Below are 17,809 nucleotides of genomic sequence, written 5' to 3'. Positions count from 1 at the left end.
TTTATTATACTTTAGGTTTTAGGGTACATGTGCACAATGTGCAGGTTTGTTACATATGTATCCATGTGCCATGTTGATTTCCTGCACCCATTAGCTCGTCATTTAGCATTAGGTATATCTCCTAATGCTGTCCCTCCCCCCTCCCCCACCCCACAACAGTACCCGGAATGTGATGTTCCCCTTCCTGTGTCCATGAGTTCTCATTGTTCAATTCCCACCTATGAGTGAGAACATGCGGTGTTTGGTTTTTTGTCCTTGCGATAGTTTACTGAGAATGATGATTTCCAGTTTCATCCATGTCCCTACAAAGGACACGAACTCATCATTTTTTATGGCACTGCATCCTAGAAATCTTAAGCTCAAGTAATCCTCCCACCTCAACCTTTCGAGTAGCTAGAACTACAGGCCATCTCTGTAATTTCTTGAGAAGGCAGATGGATTCTTATATCTGCTTCTGCATTCCATCTATGGCAGTAGGGTTGATTTGTTCAAAGATATAAAGAAAATTCAGCCTTACATAGATAACATAGTTAAAAAATGATGGGAAATTTTAGAGTCCTTTCTGATGACTGTAGATACAACAAGTGTAGTTTTTTAAACGTTCATTGAAATGTGAAATCTAAACCCTATCAATCAACTTTTCATATTGTGTACCATTAAACTATTCTTTTTTTAATCTACAAATGATTTTGTAACATCATGCAGCTTTCATTTGGAAAAAATATCTGCTCACTGAAATTTGTGTCTTCCAAACATTGATGCATTTCATTATAGAATATCAAAAATTGACACTTGTTAGAATTGCCACTGGTCTAATAAGCAGTATTAAGTATCGGGAAGCTCTCAAGCTTACAGTAGACAATACATGTCCTCCACAATTCTAATGTTTTCTTGAACACTCACATTTTATCAATGACCTTATATATGGTCAGTTGTTTATCTTGAAATGAATGGGCTCACTTGGTTCACTTTCAGGAAAAGGAAAATATCTGACCTATACCTATCTGAGCAATCATAATTTGTCAGTCATAACTTTAAAGTAAAGATGATGTCCAGCTAAGGACTCAAGCAATGATGCAATCAAGAAATAGAGATCATCATAATACTTTGATGCATAGCAGAATTATTTTATATCTACTTCCCAGTTCACTAGAATGTTAGAAAGTATGTATTCCAAGGTAGATAATTAATAACATTAATAATTTTTAAGTGCTTCAACAATTATAATCGTAAGCAAAACTATTTTTGTTTTGCTTTGTTTTGAGAGTTTTTTACTCTGAGTATATGGACATTAAATATCTCCTGACTACCAGTAAAGTTTGATGCCAATGCCAGGCTGGAATGTAGTGGCATGATCATGGCTCACTGCAGCCTCAATCTCCTGGGCTCAAATGATCCTACTGCCTCAGCCTCCCAAGTAGCTAAGACTACAGGTGTAAGCCACCACACCCAGCTATTTATTTTATATATATTTTAGAGATGAGGTCTCATTACATTTGCCAGGCTGGTCTTGAACTCCTGACCTCAAGCCTCCCAAAGTGCCGTAATTACAGGCGTGAGCCACCATGCCCAGCCCTCATTACTTTTGCATCATCAGAGCAAATGACAACGCAGTGAAAATGAAAAAATGGCATCTTAGGTTTATTATAAAAACAGTTTGATCTCACAGACCATCTGGATGTGTCTTTGGGACCCCAAGAATTCTGCAAACCACATTTTGAGCATTGATAGCCAGAGTAGAATAAAAACTAAATGCCTTTCCAAATTCTAATTTTTTTCTATTAATTCTATTTTTTTAAGATTTTTCATTATTGCCCAATAAATCTGATAAGTGAGTTTTACCAGCTTATGGATATTACTTCAAGTTCAGTGTTTATCTACTGGATATTCATAAACCAACATGCAAAATATCTGTATTTTCATTCACATTTACTTTGTTTCTGATACTACTGTTTCTGTGTAGAGCAGGACTTGAGCTTATTGCAAATTCATATTATTTAAATTTTATTGCAGTTATAAATGGTGAGGGATGATACACAATGGCCACAGTCCCTTAGATATCAGCTAATAACTTGTGAACAACTTGTTTATTAGAACATTATTCTTTCCTAAATTTGCTAAGGTTGTAAAGGATCAGCAATAACTAATTATTCGGGGAACGGAGCTAATAACCTTTGGGTGTTTATAAGAATATATATTCTACATTATAAATCCTTTCCTCTATAATTAAGCCAATTATAGAGACACCAGACTCCTTGACATTCAAATTGGATACCTGCCTTAGTTGCATTTACTTGTGAGTGCTCTAGAGCCCTGAAATAAATGAATAATATTCAGATGTTCTGAAAACATGTCATTAATATTTTATAACAATTGTTGTCTAAGGACATTACAGCATGAAAATGCATAAGTAACTGAGACAACCAGAATAAAAATGTGGGCCAGGAATTAATACAAAATTTCACATCCTTCACCACTGACAAAGTAAGAAATGATGAAGAATAAATGTGTATGCCAGAGACTATGGTCAGAAATCTGAATCAGGAATCTCAGTGGCATGTTCATTGCTATTGGGAAGACAATGTGAAATTATTAATCTTTTTCCACAGGATTACCAAGAAGCTTGCTCTTAACTTGCTACTGCATACTCAAAGCAAAAGAATTCACTAAAGATGAAGGTACTTTAGACTCCTGACCAGAATTTCTACAAAAAGGCTGGTCAGTGAAGAAATCTAATATATTGTGTAGGCTGAAAAATTTCAGCCAAATGTAAAGCAGACTTTAAGTCTATATATTTGTAGGTCAGATAAGTGGAATTTCTTAAGAAATGGAAATGTCAAAACAGCTTACTTATCTGTTAAAAATAATAGAGAAGGGGTTTCTACCTGGGGGGATGGAACTACAATTACAGTGCTTTCCAAAGTGCGTAATATAAAATAGCTACGTCAAGTAATTTAAGGTGGCCCTTAGAATAGTTTTTAAATACATTATATTATATATAGTCAGAGAGTTGTTTCCTTTCCTATTCACACTCAGTCTGTCTGAGCACTTCAAAAGCAACGTTTAAGTAAGTCCCAACACTTTTCTAAGATTTATTAAATTTTATGAGCTCAAGACTGTTTCTCTAGAATTTAGAAGATCCACAAATATCACCTGCAATACTAAGATTCTAATAAACAACCAACATCTCTAATATAATAACTCTCCACATTATATACAGAAGAGGCAATAGAGATTACTCCTGAATGATATGGATAAAAATGTCTTAATAACCTCTCAAGGGTCTTTTAGAGCCCATATGCATGTAATACAAGAAAAATTTGCAAGATCTATACATGACAGACTTGATATACTATTACATATGTTCTGTTTGCAGATTTTTTTAGTTTTTATTTTTTTAAAAAAACAAAGTCTCACTATATTGTCCAGGTTGGCGTGCAATGTCTATTCGCAGGTGTGATCACTGCACACTATAGTCTTGAACTTCTGGGCTGAGGCAATCCTCCTGACTCAGACTCCTAAATAGGTGGGACTGCAGGCATGTGTCACCATGGCCTGCTGATGCTGATGTATTTTTTTTAACTATTAATTACCATGGCTTGTTCAAACTGATTTATAATGGCTAAAAATCTGCATCCATTTTACCAATATACGTTAGAATATATATTTATATATTTCCATCAGACTACTGTTTAACCTCTTAATATGAATTCACACTATATAATGCTGTAGATTTTGAGAGTTCATATCATCTTATACTTTTACTTGTTAAATGGCTTATTATTTTGCTAATTCACTGTTTTCATTCTTAAATATAATCATTTTGAAAAAAGAATACAAAGTTTATCCAATTCCTTTTTGACATAATTTGTTGAATGCCAGTAATTTCTGAACCTTGATTAACTAACCTAAGTATATAAAAGCGAAGTTGTTGGTAATATTGCAGATAATCCCAGACATATGGAAAAATACTAACTTATCTATAGGTTATTATTCTTGTTATGTTCTAAGTTTGCATAAGGAACTAAAAGCCTGGGTTGCAAAATAATTACAGCAGTCATGTATCAGCCACCCACAAAACGAAAAAGATAGATACGAATTCTCATGACAGATTGCTAAAGAATATATAGAAATATGGTAGAAAAGTCACACCCTCAATCCATAAGTATTCTACTTAAAAATCAAAATGCAAATATGAAATTCCATTAATAGGCACTGAATGCTTTAACCTTACCTGAAGGTGGTATTTCAATTGCTGTTGAGAATTTTAACAGGAAGAAAATTAGAGATATGATTAATCCTCTTCCAGGTAAAAGTGGCTCCATTGCTCTTCAGGAAGAAGACAACCCAGTAAGAATGAAAATCTTAATGTCTCCTCTCACTTTTGGTTTAAAGCTGAGACCTTAGTTAACCTGGAAACTAAAAACACAAACAGAATAACATGTTAGTTCACAAACTCTAAAATTTCAACAGAACAAATTAAACACATTTTTTTTGGGGGGTGGCAGTATGTTTCCTCCTTATGAAACTGTTCTCTCATAACTCCACATGATATGAAATTAGTTTTTCCTCTTTGTATGTAAAATAAAGGACAGTGAATATATACTCTACTGTAAACCACAGACTATTCCAAAAAATCATAAGTCAGAGGAAGTTTTACTTGGAAGGTATGATATTATACACGAGTGGTTTTTCTTTTTTATTCTCAACTTGTATTTTAGATTCAGGAGCTACCTTTGCAGGTTTGTTACACAGGTAAAATCGAGTACCACTGAGTCTTGGTGTATACATGATGCCATCACTCAGGTAATGAGCATAGCACCCGATAGGTAGTTTTTCAATCCTCACTCCCTCTCACCCTCCCCCATCTAGTAGTCCACAATGTCTATTATTCTTATCTTTATGTCCATGTGTATTCAGTGTTTAACTTCCACTTCTAAATGAGAACATGTAGTATTTGGTTTTCTGGTCCTGTGTTAATTTGCTTAGAATAATGACCTCCAAATGCATCCATGTTGCTGCAAGGACACAATTTTGTTCTTTATATGGCTGTGTAGTATTCCATGGTGTACACGACTGATGAGTGTTAATGGCTAAGAGAATAACTTCATTTAGTTAATTTTATTTAAAAAGTGGTTCTTTTTTACTCAGTTCTTTATATTAGATATCTATTCCCATTTGAGTCATTATTAAGGATCATAAATACATCATTGATTTTTCTGGTGAAATAGCTTTTCATCTTCAAAGTTTTCACACTAATAGAAGATGGATAGTTCCAGCAAGATAGAGGAAAGAAATAATAAAGAACAAAAGAATAAAGACCAGCCATTTTAACTGAAATTTACGAACGTGAGTTTGGTTCAAGCAGAAGACAAAGGCGTAAGTTGCTTCTCATTTAAACAGAATATTTATTCATTTCAAAGTTTACAGAAACAGAATAAGAATTAAGGCTTTGATTTTTTTTACTTTCTCTTACAATTTCAATTTTTTTCTGAAACACTGTGATAATAGATGTCTAAACATTGTTTTTACATTGTCTATCATGTATTCTTGCATGTAATAATACAATAATTTGCTCCAAAATGTGATAATTAGTCTTTCAGGTATGTGATTTTCTTTTGTTTCCTAAAAATCATTTACTCTATGTGTTCACTTAGAACTGGTGAAAAAAGCTAACACAGAGATAGTGAAGTCATTAAACTTACATTAAATTCTAAGTATTTCTGCTTTATTATTTCCCCTTAAATTGCATCTAAAGATATTATAGACCTGTATCTTTTGTATATATGTACAGACTGGTAAAATTTAAAGTAGTAACTAATGGCTGTTGTTTCACAGTTTTAGGAGTCTTAAGGAACAGCAATACCATTTATGTTTTACTTTGAGAACAAAATTATATTAATCATAAAGGAAAATACTACCTTCCTACCTCCAAAAAAGTTGTGAATCTTTGTCCTGAATTAGAGTAATGGCATTACTCTACTCTGCCTGACCTCAACTGACCCATCTGTAAAATGGGAATTGGAAAAAATGACTCTTGTATGCTTCAGAATATTTTCTAATGACAAATAACTTGTAATTTAACTTCTACTGGTAAATTTAACATATAATTTCAAGTGTGTCACTATGTTAATTGACACTACTTTTCTGATGAAATGAGTTATCCTAGTCAACAAAATAAAACATGGAAAAATGCTTTCATTATAAAAAGCAAAATACTGCCTTAACTACAAAAAGTGAGTCCTACATATGTGTACAAAGTTGGGAGACATTAAACCATGTAGCTATTATTAATATGGAAATTTTGAGGAAAATATCAATGTCCTGCCCTTTGAATTATCTTTTTCCTGTTTTTTTTTTCCTGTAACAGTTTGGTAATAGTCATCTAAAATCATTGTTTATTATATATCAATCTTTACTTGCAATCTAGTTATTATTTAATATTTGGTTCCATTAATATTCAATGCTGATGGCTTTAAGAGCATCTCATCTATGTGTTTTACGAGTTGCCCTTTATTTGTAAGGAGCAAGACTTTCAAGTATTATGCTACTAGGAGACCGTATTTCAAGATTAATATTTAACATCATCTCACCTCTGAAATAGGGAACAAGAATAACTAGATGGCCAAATAAGTGAGAACACTCTAAATTTCCATTAATCTCCTGATTTAGGGCAGTAAGTTCACTGGTCTCTAATTGTGGTAGTAACGTAGCTTATAGATACTAATTATTCAGTAATGGTGATCCAATTTTTTGAATTTTAATAGTTTTAAGTGCATGGTCTTGACCCAAGAAATTCTCTCCCATAATGACATCATCACTTTTCAGAATATGAATAATGACTAATTCTACATACGACCTTACCTCCTGCAGGAATTAGCTTCAATTTACCTGAAATTTGCATGTTCACAGGCTACAACATAAAAATTATTAGAAGTTTAAATGTGACCCCGTTCAAGTAAGACTCCATTAGCTGATGATGAAAGCTCCAAAATAGCTTTCAGATTGAAAACAGAAAGTCAGTCTTAATTTCATTGTCAGAATTCATAAAGGGTATGTTTCTTAGGAATTCCATTTTGCAACAGTAAGATAGCCACAAAATTATATTCCCATTTATCTTTCTTGAAACTGGCATTTAATGCCTCATGCAAAACTTCAAAGATGTTAGCAATTGTTGAAACTCAGGATGGAGCTGGCACTGAAACAAGAACTAATTTTTTAAAAAATTTTCCTTTCTATGAGTACATAGCATTTATAGGGTACATGAGATGTTTTGATACAGGCATACAATGTGGAATAATACATCAGGGTAATTGGGGTATCCATCACCTGAAACATTTATCATTTGTTTGTGTTATAAACATTCCAGTTATACTCTTACTAAAATATTTTTGAAGTTCAGTCACATGAAGCTGATGTCTAATAGCTTATATTAATGACATCAACTCAGATCCATAAAGGAACTATTCATTTTTATAAATCTGGATAAACTGGGTTAAATATTCCTACTATCTTAGCTCATCCTTAGGAAAAAAAAAATTATCCCTGCCAACCACTTTAAAAGAACAATTTAGCTTGGTGCAAAAGTTATTGTGGTTTTTGCCATCAAAATCCGCAATAACTTTTGCACCAGCCTAATAGATCTCTTAGTGTCACATCATACTGATATAGGAGTTAAGAAGAAATTACTTAGGCAGATAGTGAGGGTACTAGAGTCCTCGGTAAGGTTTTCCTTTTCAATGAAAAGCAGCCCCCAAATCATTTTCTAACAAAGAGCAGCCTGTAAAATAGAGCTGCAGACATAGACCCTGGCAGTTGTGCCAATCATGTTAAAAAATGGCAGCTCCATCTTCCCTTCCCTTTGCCAGCTACATGTACAGTAAGGAGCAGACAAGATGGTACCAGTCAACTGAAAAGCCCATTCACATAATAAGATAGGGTACTTAGGGTAGGGTGGCCAGCCTTTTCTGTGCACTATGTAAACGTCACACCTGATCAAACCAATCTGTGGGCCCTACATAAATCAGACACCACCTCCTCAAGTCTGCCTAAAAAATATGGTGCATCTGCAGCAGGCCAGCCTTTTCCTCTGGGAAGCCCCTCTCTCTCACTAGAGAGAGAGAGAGAGCTGTTCTCCTTTCTCTTTCTTTTGCCTGTTAAACCTCTGCTCCTAAACTCCTCATGTGTGTCCGTGTTCTAAATTTTCCTGGCACGAGACAATGAACCCTGGGTATTTACCCCAGACAATGCAGTTGCTTCAATGCAATCGAATCTTCCTGATTCCCTCAGCTTCTCCAGTAAGACTAGTGGGATAAAAATTAAGAATACACTGACTTCAAGACATTAGTTTAACATGGACAAGTGTGCATACCTTCTAGGGTTACTTACAACACAACAAAAAGGAAATAAAGTTATTTGCCTCTTCAAAACAAAAGCCTCTAACATATACATCATGAGTATTATAAAGTGACCACATAGATCCCTCCAGTGTTTTTAAAAGTGCTCCATGGTGGCAAATCTAGAAACAACTTGCTCCCTTTATTTAAATTTATATTCTTCCTTGAGAAATGGAAAAGAGGGATGGCTAAGTCTTTGTCCACTCTACTTGGCTTCCCAAGTAAGTGCAAAGCTACTGTGGCCTTCTAACTGGTCACATGACAATGTGATGTGCAGTGATAAGACCATGGGAAAGTTAGTATAACCTGGGTTCAAAGCTACCATTACCAGATGGCTTGGGGCAGTTTACCCAACCTTCTCACTCATCTGTACAAACTAGGGTAATAGTTGCTGCTATATAGCATGCTCACGAGATTTAAGTTAGGTAATGTATCATTAGCAAAGAAAAATAAACAAAATTTGCTAATACTAGTAACAGTGATGATCATTGTATTGATAGTGGCAATGAGGATATAGTCCCTCCTACTAATATTCTGATCCAAGTAGCATGGTTAACTTCTGTGGATTCTTTTTTTTTTTTTTGAGATGGAGTCTCGCTCTGTCTGTCGCCCAGGCTGGAGTGCAGTGACGCCATCTCGGCTCACTGCAAGCTCCCCCTCCCGGGTTCACGCCATTCTCCTGCCTCAGCCTCCCAAGTAGCTGCGACTACAGGCGCCCGCCACCATGCCCAGCTAATTTTTTATATTTTTAGTAGAGACGGGGTTTCACTGTGTTAGCCAGGATGGTCTTGATCTCCTGACCTCGTGATCTGCCCGCCTCGGCCTCCCAAAGTGCTGGGATTACAGGCGTGAGCCAGCGCGCCCGGCCTGTGGATTTTATTAGAGTTACAAAATCATAAAAACTTGCAAAATAAAGGCGTACTCTCTAAAGTATATAGTGGTGAAATGATATTGATTGATATAAAATACTCTCCCCAAAAGTGCGAGAGTGTGGTTGATTGATTGCAAAAACTTATTTGATTCTCTTCCCCTCTTTGTGGTCACACACTCTGTAATAAGACTTTATAGCTCCTCCCAAGAAGCTGTTTCCTCACTTCTTGAATCTGGCAGGCTTTTGACCCCAAAATGAGTTCTGGTCTAGGCCTCAAGAAGCCTTGCACCTTTTTCCTCTTTCTCTCTGTCTCTGAAAACTCTGCTCAGCTATTTTAAATTGAAGCCTGGGCTACCTGTTGGAAGATAAGAGACCCTTTGCCGATCATCCCCATCATCCTGGCGAACAGCCAGCCAGCCACTAAATGTAAAATGGCAGCCATCCTAGATGAGACTGCCCTACATAACCTGTCAGCTGAACACAGATGCTAGAACCAGCTGGTGAGTATCAGTCAAGACTGGCTAAGTTCAGCAGAATCTCCCAAAGAAACGGTAGACTTGGGAACAATAATAAATGTTTCCTTTATCGAATCAGTGTTGTGGGATGGTTTTCAAGGTAGAAATAGCTAATTTAGGTAGAAGAGCTAGAATAAACAAATCGATGCAATAATGAATATTGTTGAAGAAGATATATATATATATATATAGAGAGAGAGAGAGAGAGAGAGTGAGAGAGAGAAAGAAAGGGGGAGGGTATGCTAATCTTTCTATTTGGGGGTGCATTTTAACATTTTCCTAATAGAAACATTTTTAATGTTTATTCAGTCTTTGGAAATCAGAAATCAGCCTAAAATATTTCAACAGCAGTAAGGATATTCTTTAGGCAAAAGGTAGACAAAGTCTTGAGAATGCCTACTGCCATACATCTAAAATAAAAATAAAAAGCAAACAGAAAAAAAAGACTTTCTTAAAGCTACCATACTGTCTGCACCTCTTCTGTTGGAACAAGATGAGAAAATAAGGGGTTTCTTTAAACATCAGTATGTATGTTCTGTATATTTAGTTTAAGCAACTAATGTAACTCAATGCTTTTTCTTTCTTGGTTTAAAGGTTTTGAAATTTATAGCCCACCTAAAGAAAATGTAAGCCCATTTTATAGTACATAATCACTTAAGTCTTGATAGCTGTTAGTATACACAACGCCCTTCATTTTTCTTTAATGCTTTGATCCTTAATTCACCAACTTTGCATTATGTTACCACTGGAGACTGCTTAAATTTCATTAATAAAGCATAGAAAGGCAACAATGCATAAAAATGGTTAAGACTAAATTTTCACTTTGGACAATTATAGATCATTCCACCATTATAAATTGAACACTAAAACAAATTATTTTAAAATTACTTTAAAGATCCAAGGCTATTGTTAATGTATTCTGAATAATAATCATTTCCTAATAATCACTTGTTTTTTTCACCTAACAGTAATGGTGTCATGTTTACACAAAACCTTTGGCACTATGGTTCTCTAATGGCTCTAATAAATAGTAAATGCTTCGATTTTCCCTTTTGCAAATAATATTATTCAAATGTATATGCTGGAATTTAAAAAAAGAGGTTTCTACTTTATCTTAGAGGGAAATAGAATCTGACGAGTGTGATAAATGGACAAAAAGCAGCTTAGAAAGGCAGCTGGTTTGACATAGCACATTTTATTTCAGTGATTTTTAAAAATCCTTGACATTTTTTCTCAATAATTATTCAAAAACAGTTTTAGGTCAAACTTCTAAGAAGAAAATATAACATGGCAAATTCAATGAACAAAGGGAGACTCTTATGATCACCATTTTAAAAACTTTTTCATTTCTATGGCAACAACTACACAAAGCAAAAATGTCAGTGACAGTCCATCTGCCATTTTCATTGACAACATGGAATGTACACAGCCAAAAAAGAAGGAAAAAAAAAGCATGCTATGTTGACATTCCTCTTCACTAAGAAACAGCATTAAGTTTTTTCAGCTACTATGAATTCCAGAGGTTGAAATTAACTTCATGCATGCAAAAATCATTAAATAACATTTTTCTACTCAGGATGCTTGAAATAGATCAACAACTTTTATTATAGCCAGCAGGAAGAGATATTTTATAACACTGGCATCCAAATTATAGTTTTAAAAATAACTCAATGGATTTGTATAATAGTCTGAGACAGTGCTATAACTCGGAAATGTTTAAATTTTCTTTTCTCTCCATGATAAAATGGCTTAAGAATCACTGAGCTGCATCAAGCAAGATGTCTTATATAAAACCATTTGACATTTTCATGATGGAGTGGATGTCACCTTCACTTCCCTCTGACCTCAAGTGTCCCTTTATGAAACTCCTTTTTATGTGATTATCAGGCTAGGTTAAACTATTCCCCTGGTTTGGAATCAGGCCTTATGGGGAGGAGGTCCAGCAAATTTCCATAAGCCTGAAGTGTGATCTGAATCACTCAACATCATGAAGCTGAGAAGGATAAACACACACACACAAATTAAAAGGCTTCTGTTCAAACACCTGCCTGGCTAATACCATAAATCAATTTACAAGTGTCATAAACATAGTAATCCTGAAATAACTGTTAATGGCTTTTTACTCTGAAAACAAAGGAAACACTGTACCTTACAGCCATATCCATTCAAACACTCTTTCATGTCTCATAATACTGCAGTGACAAGACAAAAGAATTGCTTAGAGTGTTAACTCATCATCCCTGCAGAGTTGGCATATTCTGTACACAGTAGATCAAAGAAATGTCGATGTTATTATAAGTAAATTGATTTCATTGGGAAAATGTCAGCTTCAGTTAATAACGATGTGGGATAAACTAATACCATTAATAATATCATTTATTTAAATAGCAAATTACTGTGGTTGAACTCTAATGAATATAATTGAATATAACCTATATATACATATAGGTTATATAAAAACATATATATATATATATATGTTTTTGTTTTCCCACCTATACATCTAAGATTCTTAAAAAATAGTACACTGTAATGACATCTAATTCAAATTGTTTCATAGTGGAGACTAAGGAAGAAAGTTACAGAAATTCATGGTCATTTGACTACAAGGATGGAGAATAATCCCAACATTAAGTTATTTTCTGAGTTATTTCTCAGAAAACAACTTACATACCTGTGAAATTCATGTAGGGACTATTTTTCAAATTAAATAAAAATCTCAGATATACTAAAATGCACAAAACTTAAGCGTACAGCTCAGCAAACTTTTACATATGTATAAATCCAGGTAACCACTTCTCACATTTCTTAAGGACTTTCAGTCACTAAAAACATTCCACTAGCTTCACTCCTGGAGCATCCCACATGGCCAGCTCATAAGAGAGTAAGACCTGTTTGTGTTCCCCTAGCCTTTTGGATTACAACCAAGGTGCTATCTCTCCTCCAGGTGATATTTGGATTATTTGGGTGCAGCTTGGGTTGTCACATGACTGGGGAGTGCTATTTGCATCTAGTGGGCAGGAGCCGTGGATCCTAAACGACCTGCAGTGCTCAGCACAGTCCTGCCCGAGGAAGAACAGCCCTACCTGAAAAGTGCAAACCCTCAGTGTGACGGATACTGATGCTATAGTGTGCTGAGTAAAAAAAAAGTTGTGTGGTCAATAAATTATGGATATGCTATATGCATTACCATTGAAGCAGTCACTTTGAAGTATAGTTTGATGGCTTCCCCCAAAACTAAACAAACTCTCACACATGATCCAGCCATTGAACTCTGTGGTTTTTACCCAAAGGAGCTGAAAACTTATGTCCATAAAAAACTCATACATGGATGTTTAACAGCTTTATTTATATTTGCCAAAACTTGAAAGTAACCAAGATATTCTTTGGTAGGTAAATGGATAAATAAACTGTACTGTGTCCAGACAATGGAATATCAGTGCTAAAAAGAAATGAGTTATCAGCCATGAAAAGAGGTGAAGGAAACCTAAAGGCACATTAAGTGAACAGGCCAATCTGAAAACGCCAAATACTGTTTGATTCTAACTACATGACACTCTGGAAAAGGCAAAACTATTGAGAAAGTAAAAAGATAAGTGGTTGTGCGGGGTTAAGGGAGAAGGGGGAATGAATAGGAGGACAGATTTTTACAGCAGTGAAACTACTTTGTATGATACTACAATTGTGGATACATTTCACTGTACCTTTGTCAAAACCCATAGAATGTATCACCAAAAGAAACCCAAATGTAAACTATAGATTTGGGGTGTTATTGACATGTCAATGTAGGTTCATCAGTTGTAACAAATGCACACTGCTGGTGGTGTTGATAATGGAGAGGCTGTGCATATGCAGAACCAGTAGTATAAGAGAAATTTCTGCACATTCTGCCCAATTTTGCTGTGAACCTAAAACAGCACTAAAAGATGAAATCTTCCTGGAAAGAAAAACTGCAATATGTGAGAGGAAGCAATAATAATATATGACAGATTTCTAAGCTATAACAAAAATTCAACTTCAGAAATATATTTGCAAATTAAAGAGAACATCCTCTTAACGTTTTCAGGTTTTCATCACTCAGTCCCACCTTGCACACCTAAAATCACAGAAGACTGATAACAGCGGTGGTGCAATCACTCAGTCTTAAACTCCAGGCTCAAGTGAGCATCCTGCCTCAGCCTCTCTAGTAGCTGGGACTATCGGCATCTGCCATCACACGCAGCTAATTAAAAAAAAAAATTATAGAGATAGGGGTCTCACTATGTTGTCCAGACTGTTCTCAAACTCCCGGCCTTAAATGATCCTCCCACATCGACCTCCCAAAGTGCTAGCCACTGTGCCAAACCCATGAATGCTCATTTTTAAAACTTTCTTTTCTCCTTCTCTACTATTCTCCTGTTATTAAATACCGTCCCTTCTATTTGCCTCCTCTTTATTTATTTCACATATATATCAACATTGATCAGTACCACAGCAGGAATTTTCAAAAAGGAAATGAGGCACTTCCAGGTAAGCTGAAAGGTCTTTCCCTTATTTTCCATTAATAGAACAATGACTCTCATTGAGTCTGGAAACTAATGATAAAAATTTAACCATAACAATAAATTTGGAATTTTTTAAAGGATAATATATATAATGTTTGATTACAACTTACAGTTACATTTAAAGTAGAAAACTAATTATAAAAAAATAGGACCAAGTGCAGTGCCTCATGCTTGTATTCCTAGCAATTTGAGAAACTGAGGCTGGAGGATCACTTAAGGCCAGGAGTTCAAGACCAGTTTGGGCAACATAGTGAGACCCCATCTCTACAAAGATTTTCTTTTTTTTAGTTAGCAAGGCATAGGATATGTGCCTATACTCCCAGCTACTCAGGAGGCCAAGTTTGAAGGATTGCTTGAGCCCAAGAGTTTCAGGCTAGAGTGAGCTATGATTCTGCCTGGGCAACAGAGTGAGACCATTTCAAAAAAAGGAAGGAAGGAAGGAAGAAAAGAAGGAAGGAAGGAAGGAGAGAGAGAGAGAGAAAGAGAAAGAAAGAAAGAAAGAAAGAAAGAAAGAAAGAAAGAAAGAAAGAGAAAGAAAGAAAGAAAGAGAGAGAAAGGAAAAGAAAGGAAAGAAAGAGAAAAGAGAGAAAGGGGGGAAGGAAGGAGAGAGAGAGAAAGAGAAAGAAAGAAAGAAAGAGAAAGAAAGGAAAAGAAAGAAAGGAAAGAAAGAAAGAAAGAAAAAAGAGAGAAAGGGAGGAAGGAAGGAGGGAAGGAAAGAAGGAAGCAAGGAAGAGAGAGAGAGAAAGGAAGGGAGGGAGGGAGGGAGGAAGGGAGGGAAAAAAGGAAAGAGAAAGAAGAAAGAAAAAAAAGAAAAAGAAAAAGAAAGAGAAGAAGGAAGGAAGGAAGGAAGGAAGGAAGGAAGGAAGGAAGGAAGGAAGGAAGGAAGGAAGAATATACACCTAAGTTTCTCTTTCCAACCAGCGCCCAGCAATGGGCATCTCTCACGACAACTGGCACAAGTACCAGAAGACAGAGGCAAGAGAAAGAACTGCCACAAGAAGCAGAACTCTGAGCTGAGATGCCCACTGCCAAGACTAAGATTGGCCCTAGCCACATCCACACGGTTTGTGTGTGGGGAGGTAATGAGAAATATTGTGCTCTGAGGCTGGACACGGGAACTTCTGTGGCTGGGAGTGTTGCACTCGCAAAACAAGGATCACTGATCTCGTCTGCAATGTGACCCAGAGCGAGCCGGTCCGCACCAAGACCCTGGTGAGGAATTGCTTGCTGCTGGTTGGCAGCGCACCTTAGCAACAGCAGTACAAGTTCCACTGCGCACTGTCCGGGGCCGCAAGAAAGGGGCCCAGCAGACTCCTGAGGAGGAAGAGATTTTAAACAAAAAATGATCCAAAACAAATTCAGAAAAAAATATAATGAAAGGAAAATGAATGCCCAAAACAGCAGTCTTCTGGAGGAGCAGTTCCAAAAGGGCAAGCTTCTGTCGTGCATCGAATAAGGATGGAGCCAGCGTGGCCAAGCAGATGGCTGTGTGCTAGAGTGCAAGGAACTGGAGTTCTACCTGAGCCAAATCAAGGCCTGGAGAGGCAAACAAATGCTCCTCCTTCCTGTCTTAGCTCACGTAATAATGGTGTTTATTATTCTATTATATATTATAGAATATAGATGTTATTGTATATTATAACATATACATGTTCTATAATATAGATATTATCTATATATATTATTTACCTATGTTTATATGATTATCTATCTATCTATCATCTATCTATCTATATCTCCCAAAGTTTTGGATGGTTTTAATCTACTTTTCCAGTTTTTTGTGTTAATCAAATTGTTCAGGTGGATATCAGTAGTAAGCACACCACTTATAAAACTAAAATAAACAAGAGCTCACAATTTTTTTGTACCTGCCTTGTCTACATATTTGTAGGAGATTGTACGTTTTATGAGGCAGTCGCCAGATCCTATTCATTATTTTTGTGCTTGCCCAGAATATAGGAAATACTCATAATAAATCTTTCTGAATGAATGAATGAATTTCATACATATGTCCACAAAAGAATATAATCTGCATAGACATAGATGGTTCCTTTTATTTTATTCTGAATTCCTTTTATTTTCTCATTCATCCAAAGACAACTCAGAAATTAAACTTTCTGAAATACTCATTAAAGTAAATATGGATCTGAATGTAAAACACTGAGCTAAACATTGCTGGGCTTGTCGCAATAATTTCATAAAGGCTAATATAACTTTAAATGAATATCACTCAATCTCATTCATTTGACAATGTCCACTTAAGGCCAACAATACTCACAGGTTCTAATTGTTCTTAAAAGTGTCAACAAGAACAAATCATTAACTTTTCTGAAATTTACTTTAAAATACTTTATAGCATAGGCTGTGTGATAATGTAGAGGCTACTGAATTTTAACGTACCCTGTAAGTATAGTCAGTCAATATTCAAAAGGTCTTAATCAAAACTCTTCTAAATCTCTAGTCAAATGTAGCAGAACTGGTTACTACATGTACTTCAGGTATCTTTATTTTGTAAAGTATGTTAAGTGTGTAAGTATGGCTTGATCACTATAGTGGATGTTAGCAGAATGTTCCATTAAAAAAAAAAACAGCAGTGTTGTATATATTGGTGGATTTGCTAGAAATGTTTGCTCAGACACAAGCATCCTTGCGTGAATAGGATATTAAAAAATCAAGGCAGCCCCATAGCCTAAACACAATTTCATTGCACTCCAGGCTTAGGATTTCATTCATTTTTGCAATGAGTGTTTTTTCCTATGACTCCAGTTGAAAATGTAGCTGAATCCTGCAGCTAGAATATTATCTCATCTGCCTCTAGTGAAGCTTTCTTGCAGATTTCTGTCACAATGCCTCAAAGGTTTAACAGCTGGGATTCCATCAAGCTGACAGAATACAGGGTATAATTCTGTGATGTGTGTGTTTGTGTGTGTGTGAATGCATGCTTGTGCATGTGTACACACTTATGAGCACATGTGTACATTTGATGGCTAATACGTATTTGTTTACCTGGACAATTTCATCCTAAGATTGTCCTTGTCACATAGCATCTGGTAGCTAGGTTATAAGAGAAAACTAAAACCCTCATTTTTCTCTAGGACTTGGAAAATATTGATACCTATAAAAAGTAACCTAATGACCAAAAATTAGCTCAGGATGCAAATATGAAGAAACTACTATCTGCGGTAAACTTTCTATATGGAAGCATTGTCAGAAAATATACTCTTTAGAAATTTGAGTAAGTTATACACCATTAGCCTTAACCTAAGGCCATTTCTAAGGTTGTATTTAAAGCATGAATTCCAACAACTGGTGCTTGAATACGATTTTATTTTTCTTTGCTCATCAAAAGGCACTTAAGGATCTTGTAGTGACAGGGATGGTCATCATAATTATCAACTGCTAGTGAACATTAAGCACTTGAATATGACATTAATAGATTCTTTCAGAGATGAAAAGGCTGCATGATTAAGAGAAACAGTTCAT

General features: G+C 35.6%; 1 protein-coding gene across 8 annotated transcripts in view; it reads right to left on the bottom strand.

Annotated features, from left to right (window-relative positions):
- The window catches only part of CHL1 (cell adhesion molecule L1 like), a 213,917-nt gene that overhangs the window by 84,630 nt on the left and 111,478 nt on the right, over positions 1-17,809 (bottom strand). For all 8 annotated transcript variants that reach the window (XM_032149510.1, XM_032149515.2, XM_032149512.2 and 5 more), the window contains one exon: positions 4,235-4,419. In XM_032149510.1, coding sequence (XP_032005401.1) covers positions 4,235-4,325 — 91 coding nt within the window. In that variant the 5' untranslated portion in view covers positions 4,326-4,419. The remainder of the gene's footprint in view (positions 1-4,234; positions 4,420-17,809) is intronic.

This window comes from Hylobates moloch, unplaced genomic scaffold (assembly GCF_009828535.3).
Source record: "Hylobates moloch isolate HMO894 unplaced genomic scaffold, HMol_V3 SCAFFOLD_4, whole genome shotgun sequence".
Taxonomy (NCBI): Eukaryota; Metazoa; Chordata; class Mammalia; order Primates; family Hylobatidae; genus Hylobates; species Hylobates moloch.
This window is presented reverse-complemented; position numbering and strand designations above follow the sequence as displayed.